General features: G+C 40.7%; 1 protein-coding gene across 7 annotated transcripts in view; it reads right to left on the reverse strand.

Moving 5' to 3' along the window:
* The window catches only part of ORC5 (origin recognition complex subunit 5), a 145,757-nt gene that overhangs the window by 62,059 nt on the left and 68,243 nt on the right, over nt 1-15,455 (reverse strand). For all 7 annotated transcript variants that reach the window (XM_053257299.1, XM_053257298.1, XM_053257295.1 and 4 more), the window contains one exon: nt 12,250-12,360. In XM_053257299.1, coding sequence (XP_053113274.1) covers nt 12,250-12,360 — 111 coding nt within the window. The remainder of the gene's footprint in view (nt 1-12,249; nt 12,361-15,455) is intronic.

Below are 15,455 nucleotides of genomic sequence, written 5' to 3' on the forward strand. Positions count from 1 at the left end.
GGGAGGGCACAGGGGGAAGGCAATGCTACCTTACCCCCTGCCCCCATTGATCGGTTCTTCTTCTGTGTGGCATGCAGCTTGTGCACCCACATGGTCCACTCTGCTCTGAGCTGCATGGATCTCTGGAGACTGAGAAAATGAGTCTGGCCTCCAGGAATCTCAAGATGTACTGTGTGAGCAGTGCAATGCACTGAGGGATTCCCCCGACATCTAGAGTGCCCAGCACTGCAGCCTGGACCTAGGTTAGAGGGTGTGCTGGTGTCCGGCAGGTTAAATGGCAAGTTAAAAACCCAGGCTTCCGGGGAAGGCAGCATTGGGATTGGCCTTGATCCTGGCGCTACACGTGAGCAGCCCAACCTGGGCTGGGTTGCTCATATGCAGGGCTGTCCTTAGGCCAGAGGTCGGTAAAATGAGTACCCAGAATGTTGAGGGCAATATGCTAAATCATTGTAAACCGCTTAGAGAGCTCCGGCTATAAAGCGGTATATAAATGTAAGTGCTATTGCTATTGCTAGGCTATTGCAAGAAGGGCGACTGCCCCGGGCCCCGCTCTTTTAACCCCTATTAGAATTAACTGGAAGGGGCCCCTGCACTGGCTGATTTGCCCCAGGCCCTGCACCCCACCAGGGCTCTCTAAGGATGGCCCTGCTCATATGAATAGCCTCTCTATGTCACAAATTGTTAATGAATATGGCCTAACATATTCAGCAAAGATGCTATTAAGAGCCCAACATAAAACAGAGGTACATGCTCCTCAATAACATAAAGTATGGTTTGCAGTATCCTAGGCAGTCACTTCATCTGTTGGCCATGTTAAATTTCTAAACGCCCCTTGGATTTCTATTCAAAACCTTAACTGGTTTGGGATGTGTGCATGGAGATCCCAGAACACTCAAGAGAATGTTGGAAAATAGATACAAGATGGTAACACTAATATACTGAACAGGAAAGAACACAAACTTGCATACTATTTAACACACAATATTGATTAAATCTAATTAGAGTTATCTGCAATATATAAATGAGAAAAACTGCTTCTATCTCCAGAAGAAAAATTGTGGTTTAAATCAATTAACATGAGTGTGATTTATTAGCAATTGCTTCTCATCATCTTTAATTTGTAAAGGAGAAAAAACATTTTTAATAGGAACTATGGTGTTTCTCTCTCTCTTTCTTCTTCTTTTCTTTGTTCACACCAATGGCAGGCCTTGACGTTGTTCTATCAGTAATTTGCTATAAAAAGTACAGCCTGCTCATTTTCTTTAGTGCAACAGCAGGTTCTCTCAAAGTGCCACATTTCATGCTGAAGTGCTAACCAAAGCTACCATGCTGCGCTTACTGCACTGTTCCCACTTCTACTTGAATGTTCTTGCCATATTTGTCACAAGTGAAAGATTAAAAAAAAAAAAACACAAGAAAATTAGGGGTTTTAAAAACTTCTTTTCATCCCTCAACTTTTTCCAAAGTTTCAAAAAAACATACCAATGAGAACCAGGTTTCAGAAGAGTTGTTGGAAACAGGCCATTGCTCTGGACAAGTTGCCATTACAATAAAATTGTACACAAACAACTAGGAACTTTTTCTTCAAAAGTACAACCAAAATTATAGAAACTGTGCAAATGTTCATCCATGCCCTTCTGAGGACCTCAATTTGTCCAGGGAAGAAACCAGTTTTGGATATAATTTGCTGCACCAGTGAAAAACAAGCGTTATTGTGACAGAGTCTGGGAGAGGAACATAACTGTTAAACAGCATTGCAGCTGACTTGTTCCTTCAAAAAACAAGCAATAACCAAGGGTCCTTCCCACTCTATGTAGATGACACCACAGGCTGTTGCCATGGGGAAAATGGGATAGAAAGCCTGAAACTTTAGACCTTATTTTGGAAAAACAGAGTTTATTTAAATGCATCAAGCTTTTTGGTATGGAAAATCTTCCTATATTTCTGCTGAATGCATGAGACATGTCTCTCTCACTGTGTTTAACCACCACATAAACTTTGGGCAATAATTAAGAACATCATAATTGGAGCTTGCCAGGTCCAATCCATTTGAAGCAGAGGAGAAAAATCACGACAGGAGGATAATCTGTCACATTGTTTGGGCTTTTGAAAGAGGGACATTTTAGTTGTTATTCAAGCTCATTCCCTTTGGCTCTCTCCAGCTGGAAGCACGGGAAAAAATATCGCTCATTATTTTGACTGAGTCACATCACATTAGCATTCAGCATATCAGTCTAAGTGATACAGCTGTAAATATAAAATGCATTCTTAATCAAATCAAAGGCTTACATTATACCTCATGGCCAAGTTTCAATCAAAGAGGGTGACATCCAACACTTTTTGCTTCACTGAAAAACCCTTGTCCCCATGACTGAGAGAGAGAAGTCCCCCAAAGTGCCATTTTGATAATTATACAGTACTCTCAATTTCATGACTAAGTTTGCAACAACTCTGTGGAAACTTAGCTGCTTTCTCCTGGGGCTTTCAGAGGCCTACTGAAATTTATCCACATACAAACTAAGTCGACAACTTATTAAGTAGTTGGATACCACAAAAATAAGACTAGAAAATGTGTGAAAAGGAAGATGCTACAAAAATATTTAGCAACTATATCCAGCAAATAAATGGAGGAATAAAGAAAAATAGCCATTATTTTTGTACCTTTTAATTATCACTATAATGAAGGTCTTAGTCCTCCATAGAGTAAGAGACTCTTGATGGAATGGGAATGAAAAACCATGACCCCAGCTTTGTTGTTGCCAAAACATCAAGTATAGACAAAGAAGTTTCCAGTGGATAGGAGCATGAAGGATCAACTTCCCTTTCCTCAAAGCAACAGAAACTTTAGTGTGTTATATGACAGAATTGTACTTGAACAATGGAGACCCGTATTCTAATCTCCCTAACTGGGCAAAAGGGCACTTTTTAAAGTGATGATCCTCTTATATTTAGCAGGGAGAGCAACTGTCCCTATTCAACCTAGCACACTGCCTTTCCAGCGGCCATTATTGCTGTCTACCTTGTATTTTTTAGATTTTGTGCTCTTTGACCCCTCTTATTTCCCCTCCCCACCATGTAAACCACTTTGAGAGTTTTTCCACTGAAAAGCATTATAACAACTATGGAGCACCCTGAGTGGCTTAGCACCAGTCACTCTTTTTGAGGCTACAGAGATTACATGGAACCAGGGTTCAAACCTACATTCCATGAGCTCCCCACCCCACCCATGTGAGCTTCAGAAGGATTCTACTTTCTACTTTCAATTGCAGTTACAAGCAAACCAAGATCAATTGCAACATCCAAATTGTCTGATCTTGGTTTCTTTTAAGCAAGTTAATTGAAATGAAGCAAAATCTGAACCTATTTAAACCTTGGGTTCAGATTGTGGCTTTATTTCAAACAAATTGGTTAGAGTAAACAAAACTGGTAAAAGTCTGGACATCACAACCACAAATCTTGGTTTCTTTTTAAACTTCAATTGCAAACAGAATTAATTTGAAGCTCGCATGAGAACGTGAGCAGAAAGTGTATGCTACTGAGACTTGGAGAGACTACACAAAACCAAGATTTAACTGCAGTTCCTCTTGACTTCTGGTTATCTCCCATCAGCGTTGTGAGGAGAGAAAAATGGGACAACCTCACAGAAGCTGCCCTTTCAGAGAAGGTAAAAAAATAAAAGTGAAATATCCAGCATTTTATGCATATTTCCACTAGAGCAGGTTAATCTCATGGAGAACCACTTCTCAAATTACTTTTCTCTCATATCCTTAAACCCTTTTACTGATTTTTAAATGCTGTTTAGATAATACAGAATAATTGCACCATACATGCATCATATGAAACACAAGCTCATTGGATCAGCTCACTCAGAACTAGAGCACAGTAATTAGGATACGGAAAAGCGAAATGAAGAACTCCACATCCTAAATACTAACAAAACAGTGCACATAATAAATCATCATCATGGCCTACTGTTTCTCCTATCCGCCTACCCACAGAATGCAACAATCTTAGTGCTTGCCTTCTATTTCCTCCAGCTTGAAATTTCTTGAAGTTATTTTCTTGTAGAAAGTGAATTCAATATCTAACAGAAATCCAAAAGGAATTATTTAACAGCTATACAAAATACTTTCACCTTTCCAGTTGGAAGGATCCAGTCAAAAGCAGTAAGATTCTGGAGTAAAAGAGAAGTGGGACAATTCCTAGAACAGAAAATCTAAAGGAAAAATCCTATGTTAACTTGAAGCTATCAAACTCTCTGCCCTTTGGGGAAACCTTTCCACTTCAATTTGCTGGAGCTACTGCCATGAAATTCGATGTTGCAGAAGAAACTGCACCCTCGAACACATTACACACTTGTTTCATACCACTAACAGACTGGGCCTGTTGACTTTCACCACCATTCTGTGAGAACTGAGACTGTACACTGGAGTCAATTCAACACTCCTCTGTAATTGGACACTGCCGGGGAAGATGGTAACGGACAAGCTGACTTTAACGATTACTGAAACTCTCATCGAAAAACTTCAAATAAGATTCTCAGAAATTGCAAGAAGACAGTTTGAAAGCCATTGTGCTTCATACCAAAGTGAAGAGTGGCAAGGTGATGGGGAAGTGGAGCAACTCTACTGCTGCTGTCACATGGTAAGATGCTGCTTTAACTGGTTTCAGAACAAGCATTTCCTTGCAATACAGAAGTGGACAGATCAAGCTGATCACCTGAAGATTTCAGTTCCAAACTTGTAGGGCATTTATACTAATTTTCCATGAGAAAGAATCCTGGAATTTGGTTCATGTATAGTCCAAAGCACTCCAATTATTAGAAGTCAGATGGACTTAAATGTTTCTCTCTAAAAACAGAGAGTACCCCCAAATGATTGCTGTAATGCTTCCAAAACCCAGCACAACCTTAGAGATGAGATGCTGCCTTGTACATATACCTGCCTGTCCACTGTGTTCATCAACTGCTGAACATCCAGTTGCTGATGGGTATTCAGTTGGGTGGGATACATGGCAGGGCTTTCTCCCAGATTGTGGATTCCTCCACTTGAAGGAAGACTCACTGCTAGTGTTTAGATGGGTGCTTAAAATTTTCTGTTCCACAGTGCTTTTAGTTAGTTTTTAAACTGGTGGGACTAGTTCTGTTTTGTGATAAGATCTGCTATCACTGTTATTATTTTATTATTCTGAATGGATTTAATAATTTGTATTCAACTATGTTTAAAATTATATACTTTCCACTTCTGAAACATCAAAGCAGCTTACAAAAATCCAAAAACAATATAAATATATCAACATATATCACCACATGTTTATTTAAAAAACAACAACAACAACCCAACAGCAGTTACTTTTTAATAGTTTTAAGTATGGCACAGGATAAAACACATTCAAGCAGTAGAGTAAAATACCTCCCAAAAAAGCAAGGTCTTCCATTTTCACCAGAAGATGGCATGAGCACAAACCTTTCAAAACTCGCTGGGAAAGGAATTTCATAACTAAGAAGCCACAAGCAAAATGGCCCCATCCCTGGGGCCTGCAAAATAGGGCTTTGTTAGCCATGGGTCAGAGTAGGGTCTCCATAGCTGATTGTAATAGTCAGACAGGTTCATATAGAAGGAAGCTGTACTTAAGATAATGTGATCTCAAATAATGTAAATTCGTTGTAAGCCTTCTTAGGGGGGTCCCATAAAAGGAACTAAAAGGCAGAGTATAAATATTATTAATAAACAAACAAAACAAATTGAACGTGGAATTTAAGACAACCTGTTTGCCAAGACTTTGTGGGATGGCCTCAGACAATACAGCCACCGTTTATTCTTCCTCAGGAACCTAGGTAACCCCTTCTACACACTGTGTTATAGGATGGGGAAGGACTCCCCTTACTTCTGATCATCCCTCTTGAAAATTGTCTATAGTTCCCTTTGTGGTTTGTCTCTTTAAACAGCCCACTGGGATGGCAAGCTTGGTTGGCCTGTCTGTTCTCATTGGGGCAGCTAATTAATTTGGTCACTGCTGATATGACATGCACACGCGCATAGGGCACATCTGGTCCGAGGAGGCACTGGGGCAGCAAGGAAGTACAGTACGCTGCCGCCCTGCCGGACCGTTTCAAAGACAGTGTCAGCTGGGGAAATGCGGCGGGAGGGGTAGGAGCACCCTCCCCTGTCCTTAAAGATATCCCCACCACCATCACCTTCAACCTGCAGAACTGCCGGACTTTCGAACCGCTTCAGAGGTCCATAAAAGGTCTCCAAACTGGTTCCATAGACATCCCTATTCTAGCTTGAGGCTCCTCATGGCACAGCTTCAGATATCATGAAAAAATCTGAAAAGAGAAATTCATATATTTCTCCTTCAAAATGAGGGATTCAAAGTATACCCTCAGGAGGTTCAGGTACTTCCAAGCCACCAATAAAGATGAAATCTGGCACACATGTAGCCCAAGATGCTGATTATAAAAAGAAAAACTGAAAATGAAATGTACCTTGCAGTTGAAATTTAGGGCATGAAGCTTATCTCATAACAGAGACCAGTATTCAAACAAGGGGTAAGCCAAGTCACAAACAGGGCAGAATTTTGGAATCTGGGAGTTCTGGCTTCAGGCTTTGTGGGAAGGAGCATTTGTAATAGCTTGCAGGATACAAGCTTCATTTATCTGTATTGGTATAAAATCAATATAATTTTGTAGTGTTGATATGACAACAGACACATGAGTACGATGCATTAAAATCCCCTAAAATATCGCCAGCATATAGGACACAGGCCAAAAAGAGACGTAAACTTTTTTAAAAGACCATTTTAAAAAGTGAACACAATATGTTAAATTGCATTCATACCTAAACTGTTCTGATTCAGCCAAAATGTATGTAAAATACTTTTTAAAAATCATAGTAGGCCTGGCTTATCTGAAGTTTTACCATCTAAAACTCTATGCATTTATTGAAGCTATTAGAAAATGAATGATAAATAAAGTACGGAGCTTTAATAATTTCAAGAGAGCTCAGAATTAACAATGAATTTAAAAAATGCTCTAGTCTAATCTAGCAAATATGTCCTAGTTTAGTCTGTTTCAAGAAGAAAAATGAAGGCTAATAAGCAGGGGTGTTTTTTTTTTTTTAACATGAAAAGAAATACAGCAGAGATATGAGAAAATCAAAACATTTATCAGTGATATCTCCTGGAACTTACACTCGCCGTTTGCTGTGATTATCATTCTCTGCTGGAATTTAATAAACTCCAGCCTGACAGCAAGCTAGTGTTCCTTGAGAATCCACTGTGAGAACAGATTCAAAATATAATCCTTGATCATTATATAGCACCTTGTAAGTTCCTAGAGGACTTGAAACAGTCTTCACCCCCACCCTCCATCGCTCCTTACAAGAAAAATATTACTTCCAACACAAAAGTGGAGCTCATTTGTGCTGCCCTGGTCAACAACTGGTATTACTTCAGCGTCATTCTCTCTCAGGAAGTTTGAGTTAGCACACCAAATCCTCTAGTCACTGCTGCTAACATCCCATCACCTTATTTAATTAATTTTTACCTCCTTTCCTCAGAAAAGGTTCAGGGGGAAGAGAACTGCATACACTGAGACCACTGTTTGGCAACAAGAAGGAACTGTACATACACGAGGTCATTGCTTGGCCAATAACAACCTTCTGGGTGTACAGTTCTATTCCGTCTTTCAAGCGTGCGACAGAGGTGAAGCAGACAGACGAGGCAGTAATGCACCTCTCCCCCTCTGTAGGAGAAAGAGTGTCTGAGAAAAATGCATGGGGGAAAGAGGGAAAGGAAACAAGGCCTTACTTCCTTCTTCCTTTTGTTTCCTTGTCTCCTCACCCCCACATTCTAAAGCAGGGAAAAAAGAAAAATAAGTGTGAGAAAAGAGAAGGAAGACGTGACTTGAACAGTGTTTCCTCTAAGGTGGGCACACACGCTTGCGCTCACAAGGGTTTTTTTTAACGTCCGCTCAGTTAATTTTAGTTCTCGCTTGGGTTGAATCAGGAATGCCCCACTCTGAATGTATATGTGCACACACTGCCTTGATACTCCCGCCCAGAACAAAATTCATTCTGCACACAGAAAATTCATTCTGCACAAAACTGCCGCCCTGTAACCAGAAGGTTACAAGTTCGATCCTGACCAGGGGCTCAAGGTTGACTCAGCCTTCCATCCTTCCGAGGTCGGTAAAATGAGTACCCAGAATGTTGGGGGCAATATGCTAAATCATTGTAAACCGCTTAGAGAGCTCCGGCTATAAAGCGGTATATAAATGTAAGTGCTATTGCTATTGCTAAAGAGAACACTAGACTTGAAGAATGGGCCTTTTAATTTTGTCCATCTTGCTGCCACTGGGCTGGCAACTGGGAACTGGCCTAATGGAAGAAGTCTAGTGACAATGGCCCCACCAAGGGAACTGAACTGAATCTAAGGGCTGTAGGTTACTTGAAGTCATTAGTCAGGACGAGTGAATCTCAGGCCTCCTTCACACACAGCCATGTGGGAAGTGCCTCGCTGTGTTGTTATCCTGCAAGCTGCAGCAGATGTGCGAATACTGCAATCACAAGGGTAGTGCTGCTCACGTGGGTAATTCCAAGCCACTCATTGACTGTCTTCCACCCTGGTGGGATGGAAATTAAGTAGAAACATCCATGTGATGGGCCGTGCCCACAGAGGTCCAATATCCGTACACATTCCTCCGTCCTGCCCCTGGGAGAGTGGCTTCAAGTCAGCTTTGGAAGGAAAAGGAGGGTTCCCCTTATCAAAAGTGATTTAAATACAACCTACTGTCCTATATTTGCGCTTGAATAGGATGCTTGCCTTTTAAATACACAAATAAGACAACACTTTAATCAGTTTTAAGTTGTTCTTGAGAGTTAAATGCACTTTGAGGATATTCTTTGACAATGCTGCCATCTAGTGTATATTTAGAGATCTAACAGTAACATTTATTTCAGTCATGTGGATTCTGATTGTGAGCTGCAAATAGGAATTGTAGCAGTTATAAGCAAATTGTTGGGTGAAAGGGAGCACCCCAAGAGTTGCTGCATCCCAACTACCAACCCCTGCCCTCAAAGCCTTGAAATTCCACTTGGTAATTCTTGTCCCCAATGCTTTAGGAAGCAAGTAGCTAAAATAAAACCCATATACAATGCTTGGAATGGCACACTAAAGTATTTTAACATGATGCCTGTGTGACTAGAGACTCACACTAATTTTAATTTGGTTTTCAATATGCTCAGTTTATATCAAATGCCAGAAAATGCTAATCATCTTTTGAACAACCACACTGTCAAACAATCTTCAGCAAGAGTTGTGTGAAAGCCACATACTTCCAGATTTTGACTCACTATTTGAAGAATACTGAATTAAGTACTGAACTACATGAATCTATATGCCGCTTAATTTGATTTTGAAAATGAAGTTTCTGCCTCCCAAATTCTGTCCAAAGGAATGCCACCTCTTTTTTCCAATTGGTATGAGGAGTGCCCATAATACCTGGATAATCAGAATTCTGCATCTAAGGCTGCACTGGCATCCGGGGACACAATTTGGGAGCTTTAAGAAAGAGTAGAGCAGGTCCTTACCTGCTCTCCGCCACCCCAAGCAGCTTCCTGCTGGGGTGGCATGCATCCCAAGAATCCCCGCATGGTGCCAGCACACACATGGCATCTGCACATGCGTGGGCGCCATTCGTGTGGTCAGCATGGTGTTGCTGACCAGGCAAATGGTAAGAACCTGCTCTCCTCTTTCTTAAAGCTCCCAAACTGTGCTCGGACTGTGGTTCATGCACATCCCTACCTAGGTAAAGGTAAAGAGTGCCGTTGAGTCAGTGTCAACTCCTGGTGCCCATAGAGCTCTGTGGTTGTCTTTGGTAGAATACAGGAGGGGTTTACCATCGCCATCTCCAGCACAGTATGAGATGATGCCTTTCAGTATCTTCCTATATCGCTGTTGCCCGACATAGGTGCTTCCCATAGTCTGGGAAACATATCAGCAGGGATTTGAACTGGCAACCTCTGGCTTGCTAATCAAGTCATTTCCCTGCTGCACCATGAGGTGGCTACATCCTTACCTGGCATGGATAAAATAAGGATGTAGAGTGAATACAGACAATCAAAGCTTGAAATATGTAAAAGCCATGTTCCTCCAGGAAGGAATGGGAACTTTGCAGCACATTTAACTTCAACATGGTCAAGGGTATGCTTTGACTGCAGTTAAGTTCCAGGCTGAAATCTTTGGTACCTCTCTCAAGCAGCAGGACTAGGAAAGATGTCTGCTTGAGAGTAATCAAAGTAAACAGCACTAGCCCTGAGTCTGTTTAAGTCTGCCTCCTCCATTTAATGTAAGGCTGTAAGAAAAGAACATCTAGAAGTCTGATTTTGTTCACTATATTATGCTGCCATCTAGTGAAAATTCACTTAACACAAAATTAAAATACTATTACACAGAATATTCTATACAGATTTCTAAAAGAGGTAAGGGGAAAAACAGCGAACTCCATCAAGGAGAAGAGTTAAAGACCTACACATTGTTTAAAAATTTTTAAAACTAAATATGAGAAAAAACAAAGTCCTCTCTTATTGAAATGAGAAGGATTTACAAATTTAACAAGCTGGTCCATTCAAAATTACCTAGTCCCTTCCTGTGACCAATGTGAACCACCTCGGGGACAGACCATGAAGGATTCCTAAATTACTGTTTGGGTTTAAACTGCAGGAACAAAGGAAAAAGGGGGCTGTGGTCTTGGTAACTTGGAGGGGGGAGAGGGAGGAAGAAAAAATATTGGCAAATTTTCCATAGGGTAAAAGAAGAGGAGTTGCAAGAGAAAGCAGATTAGAAATGTGCATGTATGTGTCCAAGCACCTGTACACAGGGACGCACACAGTGTCTGGAATCAGTGAGCATCTGTTTGGCAAGGGTCAACCACACAGAAAGAAACATTGGAGCCAACAATGCTGAGAACCATGGTTGTGTTCGTTACCAGAGGAGCTATACTTACTCATGGTGAGGGAAGGGGGCTCTAGTGCCCACCTTTTTGGTTGTTAGCTGGGATAGTCGAAAGATCATTTGGACTTCATATTCTAGGGCAGTGTTCTTCATTGAAAGGCCTGGGAGCCAGGGGCAGTTCCCATCAACGGACAAATTGCTTAGTAGGCCTGTGTGCAGCTTCAGCTGAAGCCAAACAGTCCGCACAACCTCCCCTTGAACCATGTGGAGGCAACCATTCTACACTTTGCCCTGGGGCTCCTCGTGGGGCTCCTTTGAGTGAGGCTCCTCTCCAGCCAGCTTGGAAGAGGCTCCCCAGCATTATCTGCACAGAACTCTGTGGGGAAAGGATTGGGAATGACTACCTGTGCATGCTTTCGAAGATGGGGCAGGGGCTCAAAAGGGCTCCGTTTTTCTCAAAATCGCCCTTTCAGTGCTGGGGAAAATGCAGCAATGCAGAGAAGTCGTCATAATGGGAAATGACACCCACGTTTAAGATTAAGATCACTCTTCTGGGGCAACCCAGAATATATCTGAGAATTCCAGACATACTTCTTTTGGGGGCTGCTACTTACAACACCAAGCATGTCCTCCACTAATATTACTCAGTGAAGCCAACTGTATTTCACTGCTGCAGTGCTGGCTTCTTGGACACAATCCTTAAGGAAAAGGCAATAGCCAAAATACACCTGTACCCTTGCAAACTTGTGTGTGTTTTTAAACTGCTTTTTCTTGAAGCTACCCACTTTTTCTCATCTCCCCATCATCTTGCCCCCCAAGATCTTGAAATTCCTTTTTAAGTTGGGAGCAGTTTAAAAAAATTGCTTATGGCTTTATACCAGAAGGACAAAATCAGATACCATCACTTGAATACATGTTATTCAACTTGCTACATCATAGCTTTTGCATTTAAGTGATCAGTGGCTACTAATGCAGCATAGATCCAGTTTTTAATATCCACAGGAGAGGTCTGGCCAAAAGCTGCATTTTGAACATGATAGAACAAGGTAGCATTTGGAATTCAAGACTATTAGTCAAAGGAGAAAAAACTAAGAGTCTGAACCGTTCTAAGCTTAAATCACTGACACATATTCAATTTCTCATTACACATTTGAAAGAACTTTTGTGAATGGTTAATTATGTCATAAAACCAGAAACAACCCAAGCTTGTGATTATTTTGTAAGGAGAACTCAAGGTAAAACAGTGCCTGATATTGATTATCAAGGACCTAAACAACATTAGAGAATTAAACTCACCTGGGAAAATATATTTGCATTTGGTGCAACTTTGCTGTCAACAATGCTGTACAATATTGCCAACAGTCTGTCCAGAGGGAATGGCTTTGGTCCAAGGAGGTGATTGCTGGTCTGTTAAAAAAAAGAAGTGTGTTTCATGAAATGAATTCTCTTGGAATGTAGCACACAAGGATCTTATTTCTTTCTTTTCCAGTTGTAATATGGCAATAGTGTGTCTGTGTCCACACACACACGCACCTTCTTTAAAAAGGATCTGCTAATATTCACAGGATCTTCTGTGAAGCACAATCACTTTCCTAGGTCAGGCATCAGTGCTGGCCCAAGACATTTCCCTACCTGAAGTGAAGCAACAAATGTCTTTAGAAAGCTTGTAAAGACTTGGCTTTTTACCCAGGCTTTTACATAATCGTTTTTACTGCTGCTTCTGTGTGTTTTTATCTGTTGTATTGTTTTTATGCCTGTTTTTATATGTTTTTATACTTTTTAGCTTGATGTTTTATTGTCTTTTTATTGTATGTTTTAACTTTTGTGAACCACCTTGGGGTTGTCTTTTAACGAAAGGCGGTATATAAATGCGAAAATTAATTAATTAATTAATTAATAAAATGGCACCCTCTTCCCTTTTTAAAGTGGTTAAAGGATTCTATGTGGACCCCTCTCCCTCAAGTCCATTGTGTGCACCAATGAGTAAAGTGTTGCATTCTGCAACAGCAATTGTAAATACACAACAGATTAAAATAATCCAGATTAGTGACTATGGGCTAGATCTGCCTCCCACTTTGTATTTCCCAAGAAACTTCTCAGCCATAACAAGAATCATTAAAATCATGTAGCTTATGTAGGTTCATTATGATTGGTTATCTTTAAGAGCAGCAAAAATATAAGTTGCAAGTAAATGGCATGATGACTGTGTAGAACCTCCATTGTCAGAGACTGTATATCTATATAATCTGCATATGTTAGCAAAATGTTACATGTACACAATAACAGTAGCCAACATTCAAACTAAAGTAATCATGACTAAGTCTCATTGAAATTAATTGGACTTAGTCATGACTAACATGTCTTCTTGATTTCAGTGGTGCCTAGTCATGAATAACAAGTCTGGATTTTGTCCAGTGAGGTTAACACAGACACCTGGCAATGGCACTTAGGCGGCAGTGGTTTATGTAAGAACACATCTAGGCATGATGATGATGATATTTTTTAAAAAAATCATTATGTGCCAGGGCTTTCCTAAGACCCCACTGGCTACCTCTTAGTGTGGTTGAGAAAAGAAATAAATTGAAGACAAAAGGATCAGGGATTAGTAAATAAGTAATGGCCACATAAGGCAATATAATGATTGAACAACAAACAAATAAATAAATAAACAATGTGCCTTTTTGTTCATTCTTTATGGGTGAATGAATGGCCAAGCTGCCCAATCCTATGAATGTTTACTTACATCGTCTCAGGCCCTGCTCATGGCCCCACCACTAACAGAGATCCGGTTGGCAGGGACTAGAGACAGGGCCTTTTCGGTTGTGGCTCCTCGGCTTTGGAACACCCTCCCTAAAGAGCTTCGCCATGATCCCTCAGTGTTGTTTTTTTAAAACAACAACTAAAACCACACCGTTTTAAGGAGGCTTTTTAATGCTCCATTTTTGGTTATATCTGGTAGGTTCTTTAGTTTTTAGTTTTTATAATTCTCAGTTTTTAGCTCTTAAAATATGTTTTTTAATTTGAACTTTATACTAATTGTGGTTTTTAATGTGACTTTTAACTTGTTTACTCAGTTTGGTTAATTTTGTTACTTTTATTGTGTAGTGTATCTATTTTATTGTTGTAAGCCGCCCCAAGCAGTAGTGTACTGGAGGAGAGCAGTATAAATATTTTAAATAAATAAAAATAGATAAGTCCTACTGGCTTCAACAGGCTTACTCTCAAGTAAGCGCATTCACAATTGTAGGAGGGAGCGAAAAGGTCTGTGTGTGTTTATGACTTCTGCTTGCATGTGCGGTGTCTCGCTCTTGCTCTCACTCCCCCTCACTCCCCCCAACCTGGTTCACAGTCTCATGCTGCCCTCATCCTTGCTGCTGTTGTCGCTGGCCTAGACCTCACTGGCTGGGCCAAGCAGCAGTCCAGCGAGTGAACCAGTCAGACATACATGTGTTCAGACAGTTTCTCTCTTCACCTTGCCTTCCCAGTGGCCAATGAGCACACACTGTTGCTGCTGTGTTATATCGTTTACTTCCTCCAACTGGCTTGGAAACAGAGGAAGAGGAGGGTGGCAGAACAGAACACCAGTAGTGCACACTCAGTTTCAAGTTGGAGGGGGAGGGGGAGAGGAGAGGAGGGGAGGCAAGGCAAAGGCAAGCAAGCATGGCGGGCAATCGTGACTCAAAATAAAACAAAAGTTACCACTCCTGAAAAGATGCTATCCTAGGTAGCTTACTTCAGTCGGTTTCTTGGATGGGCTGGCTCTTTCGATCACAAGACCACTGAATGCAAATTAATCATGCTTTAAATATACTTTAACTGCTCTTTTTTCCACGTAACAATGGTAGAAATATAGTAAAAGCTCTAAAGTTCTCTAAAGGAATGTGCAAATGGTGAGGAGATCATTTCAATTGTTCAGATCTGCCGAGAAATTAATAAGAACAAGGAGAAGAGCAGTGGTTCTGAGGGAATGAGTCATAAATGCACCCCCTCCCCGCCCCCACGGTTAACACAAGCTTATTCCCTACTCTTTCCACCAGGGCAGATAAAAATTGAAGGTTCCTTTAAACTTAAACCAGATGTTTTGATTTTTTAAAAGTTGTAAATAAAATACAGTCCTAATATTTCATTTTAAAATGAACATGGCTAAATTAAATATCTTCACAAACATGCTACACCTACACTTACAGTCTCTTAAAAATAGACTAATGGTTCTCTTACACATGTTCTGTTGCCTACCAATCAAACATGGGCATTCATTCATTCATTCATTCCAGTTTCATCTCATGAAAATGGTTCTGGTCTGCCTAGAACTGGAATTTTAGTCTACGTTTCTAAGCAGACTAAAGGCACAAGTGTGAAGGCGGAGGCTGATAGTAGGATTGCTGTTTGTGGTGGGGATGGACCAAGGCAGTTCCATTAGATAAAAAACAGGTATCATGTATTATTATTATTATTATTATTAATCTAAACTATTACACAAAGTATACCCTTCTAGATGTAAA

The sequence above is a fragment of the Hemicordylus capensis genome, chromosome 5, assembly GCF_027244095.1.
Source record: "Hemicordylus capensis ecotype Gifberg chromosome 5, rHemCap1.1.pri, whole genome shotgun sequence".
Taxonomy (NCBI): domain Eukaryota; kingdom Metazoa; phylum Chordata; class Lepidosauria; order Squamata; family Cordylidae; genus Hemicordylus; species Hemicordylus capensis.